The sequence below is a fragment of the Phlebotomus papatasi genome, chromosome 1 (assembly GCF_024763615.1).
Source record: "Phlebotomus papatasi isolate M1 chromosome 1, Ppap_2.1, whole genome shotgun sequence".
NCBI lineage: Eukaryota > Metazoa > Arthropoda > Insecta > Diptera > Psychodidae > Phlebotomus > Phlebotomus papatasi.
In genome coordinates this window covers 1,437,171-1,453,705 of record NC_077222.1, presented here as the reverse complement: position 1 = coordinate 1,453,705, position 16,535 = coordinate 1,437,171, and the positions used below count along the sequence as shown (strand labels likewise).

Here is a 16,535-nt window from a genome sequence, read left to right as displayed (position 1 = left end):
ATTAAAAATTTTAGATAAATAAAGAAATGCGAGCAAAAATACTAATTTCTTAAAAATCGCCCATGGAATGATACAAAAACACGAAATTTAGGTCGACACTGTGTTTAAAGTTATCATCACTTCACTATTCTCCACTTATAACACGGCGTCGCAGAATTTTTTATTTTATATAAAGACTGTGATATCACCAAGAATAACTCTATTGAATTTTGCAAACTTTAGTGAAAAATATTCCATCTTTTCTGACACAGCTGTCTGGAAAATCTGGAATGTAGAAAAATCTACAGAAAATCGGCAAAATATCTACAGAAATTCGTCAGAGTATGCACCAGGAATCGTCAGAAAATCTGCAAAAATTTCTGACGAATTTTGTCCCAAGTCCAAATAAAATTCGTAGGAATATCTACAGATTTCTCTGCAGATTTTCGGCAGAGGTGTAGATATTTTCTGCAGAAATCTTAAAGATCTCCTCTGACGAAATTATTTGACGGAGACAGATACCATAGTGGAGAGAGAGATTTGAATGAAATTAAATTTGAATTGTCATTTGCTTTGCTGGATCTATTGGAGCCAAATCTCTTTTCTTTTGTTTCCCCACTTACCTACCCCCCTTGCCAAGGTCTTAGGCCTTGAGGCCTATTTTGACCAAAATCAAATGTTGGGAGATCCGATATAAATTCACCTATGTATTCAAAAATATCAGATTATCAATCAATAAAATTTTTTTCTATCATCTGGTATAAATAAATAACGGGGTTGGACGGTTGGACCTTACACATCACTAGTCGTATTATGCCAAATTACTTATTTTGACAACAATATTACGAGCAATTGTGAGGTTAACCTGTAATAAAATAATTTAAATTTTCAATGGAACAAATTTTACAAATTCTTCATTGAATACTTATGCTTATGATTTTTTCAAGTGTTGCATTTCATTTTTAATTTTCTTGCGACGATGACCCACGGTCACTTACGAATACGATTTTGAGACAAAACCATCAGGACATAACCAGACTAAGCAGTAATCATAGTTTTATAATCAAATTTTGGCGGAAAAGTCTTTTTCCATTGAAAAGCAACACTTTTAGAGGCGAAAAGTTCTTTTGGCCCTTAAAAACAGAAGACTTACGACCCTTGGAGCACCTTAAGAGACATGTAGCGGAGACTGGGGCAAAATTTGTCAAAACGAAAATTTCAATATTCACTATTTTCTAAAATAAAAGAGACTGAGGTTTGAAATTTTTATTATAGATAGCCTTGATATTTTTGCTCGTCAAACATTTTTCCTAAGCTATTTCAACAAAAATTTATGAAAAACTGCATAAAATGGAACTTAATTTATAAATTGTAGTTAAAAATAAAATTATTAAAGGATATTAAACTTAAATTGGTCAAAAATAAGTACCCCAGCGCTAAATTTATTGAGTGGAATTATACTTACTTCAAGCCTAAAAAACAAAATTCTATTAGGTATAATTTTAAGAATATCTTAGTATAAAAAATCAAAATGTCGATTTTTTAATTTGGCATGAAAGGACGTCATGGCCTACATATGAATTTTTTCGAGACTTCTTTTTTATTGGGTTTCTTTAAGGATAACGGGGTGAAATTATACTTATTTCCACCACTATATAGTCCTAATTCTCTTTTTACACTCAGTCCCGGCATTAAGTCCTTCGGGATTATGCACCTGACGGAATTATGCACATTTTGGAAGTTTGCCAACCATTGGGAGTCAATTTATGAAATCATTTTTGAAATACGTCTGAATGCATACCATTTTGTGAAACGGAAAATTTGAAAACACTATGCTTATTTTTCAGAATAAAATTTCTTTTAAGGTAAAAATTTTAAAAATTCTAAAAATTTATTGAAGGACTCTGGTCAAGAAGTACTGTTTGTTGACGAATTTCTAGAGGTGAATCTTTTTGCTCCGCACATTTTGAGTACTTTTACTCCGAGCGAAATTTGTTCTACAGCCGATTCATTTAAGAGAAATCGCCTGCGGATATGCAAATTTTCTTGATGCATAAAGCCATTTCGCGCGTTTTTTTCGTTCCCAAAAATGTGCATAATCCCGGGACTGAGTGTACTGCTCAAACTCAAAGAGAGAGCAATTTAAAATCGTCTTTTTTCATCTTGTCGCCGTCCTGAAGCTTAAACGATAAGGGAGATCGACTTCCGGTCTTCGATGACCCCCAATAATAAAACGATATCTAGACGTTTTTTCCACCCCCAAGCCTCCTCTAACCCCTTCGAAAGTGTGTTTTTTGGTTTTTCTCAAAATTGACCCAAGCTTTTTCAATTACTTATGACTGGAAAATTCGCAATTTTAAATTATTGAAGGCCAAAGTTCAACCACTTTGGAGGGCCCATTTTTCAACCAGATTTGGTTAAATTTGGATTTTTTGGAGAGATTGAAATTCAGAACCCGGCTGTATCGGTCTTTATTGGTAATGAATTGGTTAAGTAGGGGAAAATTTCCATGCTCTTTACACGGTCCTAAGCTTTACATTGACTAATTTTTTCGTATGTTTTTCAATAAATGTGACTCATCTTTTCTATAAATTAAAAACTAGGGGAAAGTGTCTTGTTTATAAAATGTATTGCGGAGTCGTATTTATCCAGAAACATAGGAAAAATTTATTCATTGTAAACCTTGGGACCGTGCAAAGCATGGGCACCTTCCCATACCGATTTTTTTTTTATTTTTAAATGTTTTTATGATTTATAAATCAATTCGATCTTTAGTAGACCAATAAACACCAAAAGATCATGCGAGAAATTGATTCACTAAGAGCTCTATCTTGTGAAAAAGTTAGGTTAGTTTAAGCATAACCTTTAATAAATTACTTAAATTTCAAAATTCTCCGACAATATGAATTGAAATCGTCTTTTTTTACTTAAAAAAAATTAGATAATGACCTTATCTCTTGTTATCAGAATTAGAGGATAGGAACTCTGTTTCTCGGGATTAAAGGGAGTATTTTTTCAATTTAGTGCACGTATCCCATTTCCTACCCTATACGTATCACTTATGTATAAGGTGTTTGCAATTTTTTTCGTAAGTAACAATGGATTACGTCAGTTTTTTACGCATTCATTGATAAACAAAGCAGCCCTTTAAAAACGGTTTTTGTTCGGAAAAGTCTTTTAAAATGGAGAGTGAAAGTGTGGAGAGTTTGCATTTTGTCAAAATCCGTTTATCAGACGGTCGGAGAATCTTCCTGAAGACCGAGTGGACAGAAACAGGAATAGACATCCTGGCAATTGATGAGGATTCAGAGGAGAAGTCTGCATGGAAGGGCTTTCTGCCAAAATGGGAAATTGAAAGTAAAGCCAGAGATTTGGAAGTTCCTTTTGAGGATTTCTACAGCAATACCAGAAAAGCTTTAACTACAATTGATGAGAGATTTACTTACGAAATTGCTGAAGGGTGTTTTCAGTGGACCAAAATTGGGGAAGTTAAAGTTATCTATGGATCGGCGAATATGAAAAAATTACCTGAGAGTCCTGAGATTGATATCAGGGATAAGATGATGGATGTTGTGAGTCAGTTGAGGAGGAAACTGGAGGGAATGTCTGGAGATTTGGAGAAGCTTGGGAAAGATTGTGAAATGTACGCTAAAGAATTGGATTTAGAGGTTAAAAGTAGAAATGATCGGGAGGATGAATTACTGTCCAAGGTTGTACTTATGCTGAATTCTAAGAAAAGACGAATAGCTGCCTTGGAGGATTATTTAAAGAAGAATTGCTCGAGGGAAAGTATTTCGCAGGATAGCGAAGTTGATCAGGATTCTGTGCCAAATATTGGGAAATACTCACAGGATTCGGATCCTAGTTCCCAGGAGATGAACATTAGATCGATTCCCAAGAGGCAGAAGATCTCAGAGCGACTTCCTGCAGTTACTTTGACGAGGAATGCAGAGAAAGTGTCAGCAAAGGTGTCAAATGCAGCAGAAGTGGACACGATTTACAATAAGGACACTCTCGATTTGGATTTAATTAATTAAATTTATTTACCGAATGTTGAAAACTAGTTGAGATACCACTGGAATTTTATAAGAGCTATGATCTAGTTGGCATTAAATAGAAATCGCAGATTTTGTTGAAGAAAGAACCAGCCAATGGGAAGCCAGGAACGTTCCGCCATATTGGAAATGCCTGTTTCCTATTGGCTGATGGTTTTTTCTTCTGTAATAAATTTTTGTTTTTTATTTAATGCGAATTAGAATTATAAATATAAGTTTTTTTGTAAGAAATATTCAGCTAAAAAAATTGGAACAATGCAAAATATAATTTACACACATTCTACTTTTTGTCTATTTTTTTTCGTGTAGGAAGTTTCAGCAACGAAAAATTTCAATTAAAAACAAAAATACTTTAAAAAAATTGACGGCCAATTTCTACAAGGTATAAAAAACCAGGAAGAATTTTATTACGTGGTGTATTTTATTTGAATCTAAATTTTTCCATCTTCACAAATTATTTTTTTTTACCTTTATTCTTATTCAGATTTTTTTTTTTTAATATTCTTTATTTAATATTTTATTATTAAACTTCCAAGTAGATTTCAGTTCCTTTTTTTATTTATCAAAACTCCATCAGTTTCCTGCCCTTTAAATACTTGATTAATGCAAATCTTTTATTTTTTATTGAAATCTACTTGACCTTTCAATAATAAAGTGCTGCATTCAGCCAACCATCAAATACTTTTGCTCAAATTATATGAACTTTCATTATGTGTGAAATATTTAATTTTTTCTTAAATACATTTATCGTCTTTGATCAATCGATTATTTTTTTTTCTCGTGTAATTCTTCTACCAAATATTCTTTGCATAATAACTCTTCAAGATCCTTTCATTTATCTTTTTCTCTCTTTTAAGTTGATCTTAAAATTGTGTTTTTTTCTCATGATTCATCCTCTATATTTTAATGTTAAAGTAAATAGTAGCTGAATGGATTTATTTTTTCAACTCTTCTCATTTAAAGTTTTTTTTTCAGTTTCTTTTCTTCATTTCAAAAAAAAAATTAACAGAATGGTACTGTTGTAAATCAAAAAAAACAAAAAAATGCCGATGGTGCACATTTTTTTTTGTCTTTCGGAACCAAACAAAAAAAAGTTTTCAACAGCAGCCGGATTTGGTATCGCTAATTGGACGCCCTTGATCAATTTTCACTGACTTGCCAGCAGCCTCTGTTGCACTGGATGGTGGTCCAACGCGATTCTTAATCTCTGCAGCCATTGTCATAAAAGCCTGATCCACATTTGTGGCATTTTTGGCTGATGTCTCAAGGAATGGAATGCCCAATTGACTCGCATATTCCTGCAATGCATTTATTCCTAAATCATTTTCTCCTCCTTAAAAAAGTCTTTTGCAAACTTTTACAACTTACCATAGCCGTTGTATGATCGACAATTTTCTTGGTTGTTAGATCACATTTATTGCCTACCAGGAGTTTATTGACATTTTCGCAAGCATAGCGCTCAATCTCTTCCAGCCATTGCTTGACATTGTTGAAGGATTCCTGGTCTGTGCAATCATACACAACAATAATACCATGAGCTCCACGGTAGTACGACGACGTAATCGTACGGAATCTTTCCTGCCCAGCAGTATCCCACTGAAAAAAAGACCAAGATTTTACTCAATTTTAGATTTTATAGTTACTACTAAAATATAAAAGTTATTTAGGGAATCTCATGGAGTTTGATAACGCACAGAGGAAGCATCCGTGCTTCAGAGATAAAAATTTCGTTCAAATAGGGTGGATTTATCATGTTCACTCGAACTTTCAATGAAATTCCAATAGAATCTCCAACTTTTTCACGAGAGCATTTACTTTAACACAGATATGTGATGCTCACATGAAGTATACGGGTAGAGTGAAAATTCACTACGACTACGCTGACCCTCGTCCTTAACTAATTTTTTATATATTTTTGTCAATAAGAAATAGAAAACTTCTAGAGGAATGCAAGAACTAGCTGAATTTAACCCTTTAAGGACGATTGGAACACCGGTGTCCCATAAAGAAAATATTTTTTCCTGACTACCTAAAGTTATTTTTTTCTTATGTTTGTACATAATTGTAAAGCATAAGGTTGAAGGAATCTATGATATTTTTTGCAAGTCTCTAGTTATTTGCTATGTAGGGTGGAATCACCAGTTCTCGCCAGTGCCCCACTTCTCGCCACTTACATTGAAATCGCTATTTTTCGCAATTTATGAAATAAATGAGTCGCAATTTTTTTGTATTGTTTCTGCTTCTACGCATAGAATCGAAAAATAATAATTATTCGTTTTGGATTCACGATTTTGATCACTTTTTAGAGCAATATTTTAAGCAAGTGCATCGAATCCAACATCTCTTACCAAATGTACTAAGTGTCGTCAAATTTTCATCAGGCCAAAAATACCTATTTGGGTAAATAATTTGTCTATTGAATATTTAATTGCACTTGTGGAATACATAAAATTTGTATTTAGTCAATTAATATTTCATTTTATATTATTTTTGTATAAAAATGAGGCATGGCGAGAAGTGGTAATATTCTAGAATTGATTTTACCACCTGTCGCCATATCTTTTCAATAGGCGACGCTAACTTCACTTCGTACATTCTCAGTTGTCAAATCTGCATTGTTTACTTTCTGCAAAAGCCCCATAATTTGATTTCTCAAATAAAAGTGAAGAAAAATCATTTAAAGAGAGTAATAATAAAGTGATCACAAGGAAAGAGAAATGGTGAATGTATTCTTTTCATAGCATTGCCTAAAATAACCGAGTGTGGTTCTTTTCAAGTGGGTGGCGAGAAGTGGTTACAAATTTTACAAAACTGGCGAAAAGTGGTAAAAAGTGGCGGTGGTAAAAAAAGTGGCGAAAAGTGGTAAAAATGGTTATTTTTGCATTATTAATAAAAATCTGTTTTTTAAGTAGTCCAGCGTTATGTTCTAGGATTATTGTTTTCACGTATCTAGAGCCAATACATCTAAGTAACTTTGTGTCAAATTTGACTTATCTTGTAACAAGGATTCAAAAGTTATGATTAAATGAATTTAATTTTTTCCTAAACATGGCGATAGCCGGTTAATCCACCCTAGTAAATATTTAAGCTAAAAACGGCGAATTTTTAAATTCTCAAATTCAAATTTTTTGACGCACTTCTTTATTGCAATCTGTATAATTATACAATAAGCAAATGTTCTGTCAATGAAGAATAAAATGTCTCGAAAAGAACAAAGTCCAGTGACTTGCCTTACAAAAAGAAAACTGGTTCAATAGAAACCTAATTGACAAACACTAAGGTTCTACTCCTCTTCAATCTTCGCCTAGGTTGGACAAGCAATAAATTGCGAGCAAGAAAATTCGGGTGAGCTATTAGCTTCCAATTTTTTTTTAAGCAAAACCCTTTTGGCAATAAAAACTACAATACTCATCTATATACTATCTGTATATTTTTGCCATTTCTTTGACAATACACTGATACCTCGACGATAAAATAAGACGTTCTTAGATTAAAATCACTCCAACACACAATTTTTCAATTCTTCAAAATTAACTAAAAGATTTTGGCCGGATTTCGACTAATACATGATCGAAATTGATCGGTAGCAATGCTTATTGATAGTATCACTTGATTTAAGCAACTCTCGTATTGCATGATTCCCCGTTGGTCCCACTAAACACTAAAAATTGTCTTTTTCCGAAGAGAGTCGCATTTTCGATTTTGATGTTTCTATAAGGGAAAGCTATGATATTTTCGGTTCGAGTAAACTCCGTTTTTCATCGCTTTTATATAGTAGGCTCCCTTTCAATTGGGCATATGGGGCTAAATGCCATCCAAATTATCGAGAGATTCGGGCGTCAAAATCATTGTAAATTTTTTTTTTGTTTAATTCCTTTACCTTTATCATTATTCAGAGAATTTAATAATTTTTTAATTAATTTAAGAATTCAGAGAATAAAGCAATTATTTAGTGTAATTGAAAATTTTTAAGATTAATATGGATTAACGTCTATTGCAAACCTAAATATTGGAAAGGATTTTAGTTAAAAATATTTCAATTTAACAAAACAATCGAGTAAGGTTTTTTGGGTAAACATAAGAGGCTTCAAGAGAGCCTAGGTGCTTGCAGTCCGCATATCGCATTATGCTCCCCATGCAATCTAATCTATCTTAAAAATATTTCATAAAATTTGGATCAGTTGTTATATTTAGTGTTCTCGTGTTATTTAATCTTTTGTTTAAAAATATACAACAAAAAAGAAAACGAAAGTTGTTTTCTATTGATGGTGCCCTTTTGATTTTTTAGATGAGCCAATAGGCTTCAAGATCTCGACTACATTTAATTTTAAAGAAAAAAATGTCTCGAGTTAAAGGAAAATGGTGTGTTGTCTGAGATAATTGGTATTGAACATGGCTAAATTTCTTATAATAACAGTATAAATCGCTGAATTGATTGAACAAGAAAATGTAATCATTTTTTCGCTGCAATTAACAATTTAAAAAAAAAGTTGGTAGGCTATTGAAGAAGTAAGAAGTATAAAATGCTAATATGTAATACACAAACGCAAAGAAAAACTATTTTGTGTTTCTAAGGTTGAAGGAACACCTCTTCGACAGGGAACCCCTATTGACACTTTTGTCAAAACGTTGAAATTTATTTAATGCATCCAATAAAATCTAAGTAATATAACGTTTTTTCATTAATCTGTGTTTTTCGATAAGGATAAGTGTTCGAATTTCGTATTCCAAATGGTACACAGTAAAGTATCAATAAATCCTGACACGAGTTCTTAAAGTGTCAATTGGTGTTCCTTTCACCCAATTTATTAATGTATTGTATACTGTAGATTGCTTGTTATACAAAATTTACCCATGGACAAACACCCATTAGCTCGTACAACATCCCATTTTATCACGTACAAGATACTATCTCACAAACACTTTCTCGCAATTTTTCGGTAGAGAAGTAAATTTCGCTTCATTTACACTAAATTGCAGCTTTGATTTGATAAGAACGAATTTGCTAATAAGTTTTTTTTCTCGAAATATTTAGTATCTAAATAATTTCAAGAAACTTGGAGAGTTCTTGGTAAAGTATCGGACAATATTATTGTAAATATAGGTTCTAGAATTACAAATTTTGTATTATCTGCAGTAAATTTTGTGCCTAAAATCCATTCGATTGTTGTTGAAATTTTGGAGAGTGTATACAAAATCACACCAAATTGGTAAGATAACTGAATTGCGCCATTAGTCATGTAAACATTAGTCAGGGATTCTCAATGAAAAGTGACGTCATGTAGTTTGTACAAAATTTAATCATCAGGCCAGCCATATCATACAAGTTAATTCATTTGCTAATTTTGTATCCATAACAATTCTTTTTGATTTTTTTTTCAGGTTCTTCGGATTGTTGCAGTGCAAATTAATGAGAAGGTTGCAATTCTTCGGTAAGTAAATGAATAAATTTAGGTCATTTAATTTTATCGCATTTATAAAGTGAATCAAAAATGAAAAGAATTAAACTGCATTTTACTGCAAAGGTTTTTGCATGTTTTATCTCATTAAATTAATTTTAATTATCATTAAAAATTCTGAAAACGTCTTGACAGAACAAAATTAATTCTTCCTTTCTTTGATTTATTGGACTATTTGCAGAGAATACTAAATCAAACGAATAATTTGGCTACTTTCAAGTTACTCAAGTCTAAAAAGATTACAATCTTTTAGTGAGTAATAGCTAATCATGGAGAAATGACAATAAAAAATTGATATGCGGGTGTAAATTACTTTAACAAGGGTCACTTGTCAATTATGAAGAAAATCACAATAAAATAAACTAAACTGTCTTTATGTTTTGAAAATTTAATAACCTACAGAATATTATTTCAATAATTGACTATTTAACCTTCAAGTTCTTGTCATAGTTTAGGGTACAACAATTCTTAGCGCAATTAGCTAGAGACAATTTATTCAGACAGAAGATTCAACTTTAACAGTTGTAAGTGTTCTTTTGCTCCCATGAATAACAGTGAAAAGCGTGGAGAACAATTAATTTACTCGAAAGTTTTTGTAAATAAATCTTTTAGCATTCTAAATTTAGAAATTATTTCATCCGAAAAGTGTGTCCCTTTAACTCAGAAGTAGTATTTTTTTTATTAATGAAAGTCTGGCCCAAAGCTAAAACCTACACATTGAAAATACCCTTTTGAATATGTAATTTAGCTGAGAAAATTTAAATGGGTAGAGAGGAGCTTATATACATATTTTTAAAGGTCCTTATTCGATGAAAAAGGGATTAGAAGTGTTTTAAATGTAAAAGACAATTTAATGAGATAGGAGATCTTCGTTAAGTTTTTTCGATAAAAGTTTAAGAAATTGACTATTCGATTCTGAGATAAATTTTTAGTTGTCAAACTGTAAATAAAGTCAATAAAAAGTGATTCTTATTTCCCGATAAAGATTCTTCGTTTTAAAGCGTCAAAAAGGTGTCTACACACTGGTGCTGATTTCATCAAGAATTATTTCAAAAATTCTTTTGAAAGAAAATTCATATTTTTGAACGAATTTTTGAAGAAAAATGCCCCCACATTTTGTTTATTTTCCATCAAAATTTTTTGACAAATTGCTATCATTCCCAAGTCTCTTGCTCTTGTAATTGTTTTTGTTGCAATGATTTCCGGCAATATCTAGATAAAAATCAGAAGAGATGTTCCTTCAAAGCTAGATCCGGCTTCCATCAGGTCTGACATTTCCAAAAAAAAAAAACACAATTTTTTGCATTTTTGGAAAATTTGGCACAAAAATTCACTAAATACTATTCCAAGGAACTTCACCAAACGTTTTTCTTTTTTTCCATCAGAGAAACAATAAATTTTCATGAAAAGCAATCTTGAATCGTGATGGTTTCCTTGAAGAATTCTATCAAAACTGGCTGATGAATTTTGTTCCAAAGTGTACTGGCCACTACACACTAGGAGCAATTTCTTTAAAAAATGCTTTTTTAAAGAAAATTCCCCCTATCCTTCTAGGCAGAAACGTCAGAATTGCTTTTAAAAAAGGCAATTTTTGAAGAAAATTGCTTCTAGTGTGTAGACACCATAACAGGTAATTTCTTTAAAAAATTTTTGATGAATATTGCTTTGAATTGGATATGATTTTAGAAAGAAATTGCCTATACCAGGGCTGTGACATTAGCTCTGAAAAATGCGACCAGTTTTAGTGTAAATTTTTTCCTCTTTTCGTACACATTTCACAAGATATCTCCAAAACTACGTAGGTTACCAATTTCGGGTTTTCGGTTGCCTATTCTATATTAAATTGGCTTTTATTTTGTATTCCTATTTTTTGGTAATTCATACTACAATGACAGAAAACAGCTAAAAAACTCAAAAGTTTTTTCGGCACGCTAGAAACATATGGGAAACATAGAAAACGTCACGCCCTTGGCCTATACATTAGACAAATTTTCTTCAAAAACCCATTTTTTTTGTCAGAAGTTCATACCAATGGTGTTGGCAAATTTTTTAATGCACACTTCTTTTCTTGAAGCTAATTTTTTACAGAAATTTCTCATAATTTGTAGACACCTATCTTTAAGCTTAAACGCAATGAAATACCCAGGAAACTGAACTGAAATGTCAAACTTCTTTAAATTGCTCTTTAAATTTAGTTGCAAGGAACTATAAATACTGAAATGACCTTCGTAATTTATAAAATTCACGATAAGAGGGTAGGCCTTTAGGGTGTCTACACATTGTAAGCAGTTTTCGTCAAAAATTGCTCTTTTGAAGGAAATTGTCCGTACCGTTGTGGGTAGAAACGTCAAAATTCTGTCAAAGATGCGATTTTTGACGAAAATTGCTCCCAATGTGTAGAGGCCTTTAGCTCAAAATGGGAAATCTTTAATTTTGACGAAGCCATTAAGGTTTCGTTAAGTTGGAATTCAGATGATTTTGTATGGGAATGACAGATTTCTGATCCTAAAATGACAATTTTAATTATATACTACGAACCTACATAAAAATATTTATCATTTTAAAGATTTTAAAGGTTTAAAAGGCCATTGAGACCGGTTATAAATTTAGCAACTTCAATTACAGATTAATCATTGTGTAAAATTTGTTGCGTTTAAAGGCCTCTACACATTGGAGGTAATTTTTGTCAAAGTGTTTTTTTTAACGGAAATTGCATGCAATGCTGTAGGTGGAAATGTCAAAATGCAGTCAAAAATGCAATTTTTGGGGAAAATTGCTCCCAATGTGTAGAGGCCTTAAGCTTAATCCTCTAATGGTGTCTATACAATAGAAGCAATTTTCGTCAAAAATTGCCTTTTTTAAAAAAAATTCTGAAGTTTCTGCCTGCAAGGATACGGAAATTTTTCTTAAGGCATTTTTTAAAGAAATTGCTCCTAGTGTGCAGAGGCCTTTAGAACAAGACACAACTCGAGACGATTGTTCGAAAAAAATCATTCTTGGGTCACCCGTGACCCAAAAATCCGGTGAAAATCATAAAAATTCCGTAATTTTCGTCAAAAACAAGCATTTTTGACAGAATTTTCACGTTTTCGCTTACAGCAATGCAGACGATTTCTTTAAAAAAAAATCAAATTTTTGACGAAAATTTCTCAAAATATATAGAGACGTTTTAGTGAAAAAGTCGTCCTAGCTTTTCGGTTTATTTGATAGAAAACAAATGAGTTTGCCTTTTCTATTGTAACTGTACGGCATTATTATCAAAACCATGGATTTAACAAAAAGTTGCCATCGGGATTTTCGCTATGAAGATTTTATTAAGTTTAATAGCAAATCTTTGTAAATCTGACTGATCCTAAGTCGAAAATATTAGAAATCGTAAAGTTCAAAATTAACTTGAAATAAACAATGGAACAATCGATCGAATTGTTTGATAGAAAATGCCTTTAAAGTTTAGGAAACTTGTTTAAAAAAATAAAATAAAACTGAAACTTACGATTTGTAATTTTATGGTCTTTCCATCGAGTTCAATTGTTCTAATTTTCTGCAAGAAAAGAAACAAAGGCATTAGATAGAATTCTTTCGCATTATTATTGAGCTTATTACTTACAAAATCTACTCCAATGGTGCTAATGTAGCTCTCTGTATAAGTGTCGTCCTGAAGAAGAAAAACAAACAATAAGGAAATTTTCTTGAGGTTTGAAAAAAAGAAGTAAACATTACCGCAAAACGCAGAAGTAAGCAGGATTTGCCGACGCCAGAATCGCCAATTAGAAGAAGTTTAAACAGATAGTCACTGAAAAAGAATATTTCTTATTAAAATCCTTGTTTTTTCTGCACAATATCTATCAGAACGAAAGTTTGTAAGGCTTTTTCGTTAAAAAGTTTGTCAAAAGGATGTTTTCTTTTGCTGATTTAACGAAACATTTTTTTGTTGTTTGAAATGGAAGGCGATATCCTTTTGACAAACATTTAACAAAGAGAACAGACCAAGAATTAGAAGTGCATAGAATCTGAGGTCACAAAGAAACGCCCATTTCTGGGTCAAAGTCTTTGTATTGTCTCTCAGGGGATGAGTTGATGAGGCCTTAGATTTCTTCCCGAAAAAAAATAAATAAATAAACGAAAACACAAGAAATAGAGCAAGGTCCAATGTTTGGGGAGTCTCTTAACAGATTTTTCTTCCGGATGACTCATCAAATGCGCGTCTCGTATCACAAATTGCGCTTGAAATATTGGTTTCTTTCGGGTTTGGAGAGAAAACGAGGAGCTTTTGCATCATCAACTCCATTTGCTATCGTGCCCCAATGGACTTTGTGAACTATCTTTCTTTTTTTTTTGTCTGGAAATGGGAACTCAAGAATGTTGCCCTCCTTTGTGCGATATTAAATGCATTCGTCATAACATTAGAGAGAGACTGGGCAAGGAAAATGGGCAAAAAGAAGGAAATGTGAGATGATTTTTTGTGTTGGAGATGAGGAGATGGAGGTGGCAGAGACTTCGTGAAGTTGGCCACCTCGACGGGAAGGGCCAGAGTGAGAGAAAACAAGGCAGTTTTTAACTTACTATTCGGGACTCATAGCAGACATTGTTCGTGACACTCAATGGTTATTTGTAAAACAGGATAACTCAGAATTCTTCCCACGGGATCTTTAAGCACAAAGAATGGATTGTTCTGAAGGAAATTATCACGGAAAAAACTTGTACAAAAATTGACAAGAACAATGGCGACTTCTTCTTTCGTCAAGACGATTGACGTAGCAAAGTGTTGCCCGATGATAGTTCTTTCGTTAAGTTTCCCAGCTGTAATTTTGCGAATGATATTCATTACGTATATTCTCATTGATATGCATTTTGTAATGCATTGCCCGTCAAATAATATCTGCAGATATCTTTAAGATTTCTGTAGAGAAAATCTACACCTCTACAGAATATCTGCAGATAAATTCTGTAGATATTCTTACGAATTTTATTTGGGCTTGGGACAAAATTCGTCAGAATATTTCGGCAGATTTTCTGACGAATCTCTAAACGAATTTCTGTAGATATTCTGTAGATTTTTTCTACATTCCAGACTTTCCAGACAGCTGTGTCAGAAAAGATGGAAAATTTTTCACTGAAGTTTGCAAAAATCAATAGAGTGATTCTCTTGGTGATTTCACAGTGTTTATATAAAATAAAGAATTATGCGATGCCGTGTTCTAAGTAGAGAATAGTGAAGTGAAAACTTTAAACAGATTGTCGACCAAAATTTCGTGTTTTTGTATCATTCGATTGGCGGTTTTTAAGAAATTAGTATTTTTGCACGCAGTTTTTTTACTTATCGAAAATGTGTACTCGGTAATGCTTGTTAAGCAGAGCATACAATTTTCTTTATAACTTCTACAGTTTCTTCATAAATCAACAATATTTTTGTGAAGTAATGGAGGTTATGCAGATTTTCTAGGGAGAAATTCTGCCGAGAATCTGCAGATTTTCTCTGAATGTACTAGAATATACCGTTAAAATTCAAAAAACCTCAGAGTAAAATCGGCAGGTAGAGCAATGATTTGACGGGTGTGCATAGGGTAAAGTGATAGAAGTTGGACAAGGATTTTTTCTTGATAAATACAATACAGTACTATTTTTTTTAACCAAAAGGAACCAAATTATAAAACTAAAAATATACAAATAAAAATTAAGTACTAAATTTAGCAAGAAAAAAGCCCTGTCCAACTTGTACCATTGTTCAACTTGTACCATGGTCCAACTTGTACCACTTACCCTGCACAATACATAAATTACACATATTTTGAGTAGGCATTATATTTTGATAGGGTAGTGTGGTACATTTACGATCTAGTTTTAGCATTTTCAACTTTTAAATACATTATTGACTTCCCAAAATATTTTTTCCTTGTTGAAATTAATATTTATATTCCTTATTTTATCCTGAATAAGATTCCTACTAAAATTTATTGAAAAAGGCATAGGGGAAAACACGCTACGTTTCGACTAATCCAGCTTGGGACAACTCAATTTTTTCGTATGTGTTTACTGGACTTTACACACAGTACTTTTCTGCACATTTAAGGCATTGGTTCAGCTATTAAAATATAATATTACAATGGGCCAAATTAATGTATAAAATTGATTTAATTAATAAAATTAATTAAATTGAAGAAATGAATTGTGCGAAGCTTCAATCGTCTGAAGGTAGCGCGCTTTTCCCTAGTTTTTTATGTCAAATAGCAAAAATACAAAGAAGTAAAAATGGTCCATTTCAGAACGTTGTGGGTATTTCGGAACAAAGAAATATGGGTATTTTGGAGCAAGGGGCATAATAGTACACATAGTGTCCAACAGTTGATCTTTGGGTATTGGATGCCACGGATTGGGACAATCTAAGATCCATTGCACCAGCTCCTTCTCGCTTTTGAGAGTAAGTTTTGGGAAGCCCAGTCTGGCATTTCACTAGACACTTGCCAGACTTGCCTGTGAAAATCGCACTTTTTGACACATTGAATTCTCTCACTGCTTCTCTCAGATATTCCTCGCTCCTAAATGCTTTCAGAGCCTTCTCCACATCATTCTGTCTCTATGATTTGCATTTTGAAGGCTCCCTTTGGCTCAGTATTCAAAGAAAACAGGAAAGAATTAAAAAAAAAATTGTATTCCGAAATGCACTCCATTATTGTGGTCCATTTTGGAAAGAGATCCGTTTCAGAACCGAATGTGGATGTTTCAGAATGCATCATAAATATGTCGCTTAAAATCATATTTTTTTTTTGTTTTTGTGACTTACTTAGTTCTTACCAGATCAACATAAAACAACTGAAATTTTATTTAATTTATAGTGTAAAATACGCGCGAGAATTGACAGTCACATTCCACTTTTAACAAAATCTTCAATGTAGTCAATTTTGTCGATGGCAGCAAAAAAGGTACTACGTTTTTTTTTTGACGATTAATTTAACCCATTTTATCAGTGAAATTAAAAGGTAATTTTCATAAAAGTGTAAAGTTTGGGCCTTGTATTCGAAGGTCAATCTATCGAATCGATAGT

At 32.5% G+C, this 16,535-nt stretch overlaps 2 protein-coding genes across 2 annotated transcripts; one reads left to right on the top strand and one right to left on the bottom strand.

Moving 5' to 3' along the window:
* Positions 1–3,062: 3,062 nt before the first annotated feature.
* LOC129799854 (uncharacterized) lies at positions 3,063–4,317 on the top strand. The gene has a single exon (XM_055844104.1). The coding sequence runs from the start codon at positions 3,162–3,164 to the stop codon at positions 4,014–4,016; it is 855 nt and encodes a 284-aa protein (XP_055700079.1). The 5' UTR covers positions 3,063–3,161; the 3' UTR covers positions 4,017–4,317.
* On the bottom strand, positions 3,998–14,271 carry LOC129799855 (ras-related protein Rab-1A). Its single transcript, XM_055844105.1, has 6 exons — positions 14,057–14,271; positions 13,214–13,286; positions 13,101–13,148; positions 12,987–13,034; positions 5,403–5,630; positions 3,998–5,332 (listed from the first exon to the last, which is right to left on the bottom strand). Exons 1-6 carry the CDS (start codon positions 14,077–14,079, stop codon positions 5,132–5,134), a joined length of 621 nt encoding a protein of 206 aa, XP_055700080.1. The 5' UTR covers positions 14,080–14,271; the 3' UTR covers positions 3,998–5,131.
* Positions 14,272–16,535: the final 2,264 nt, after the last annotated feature.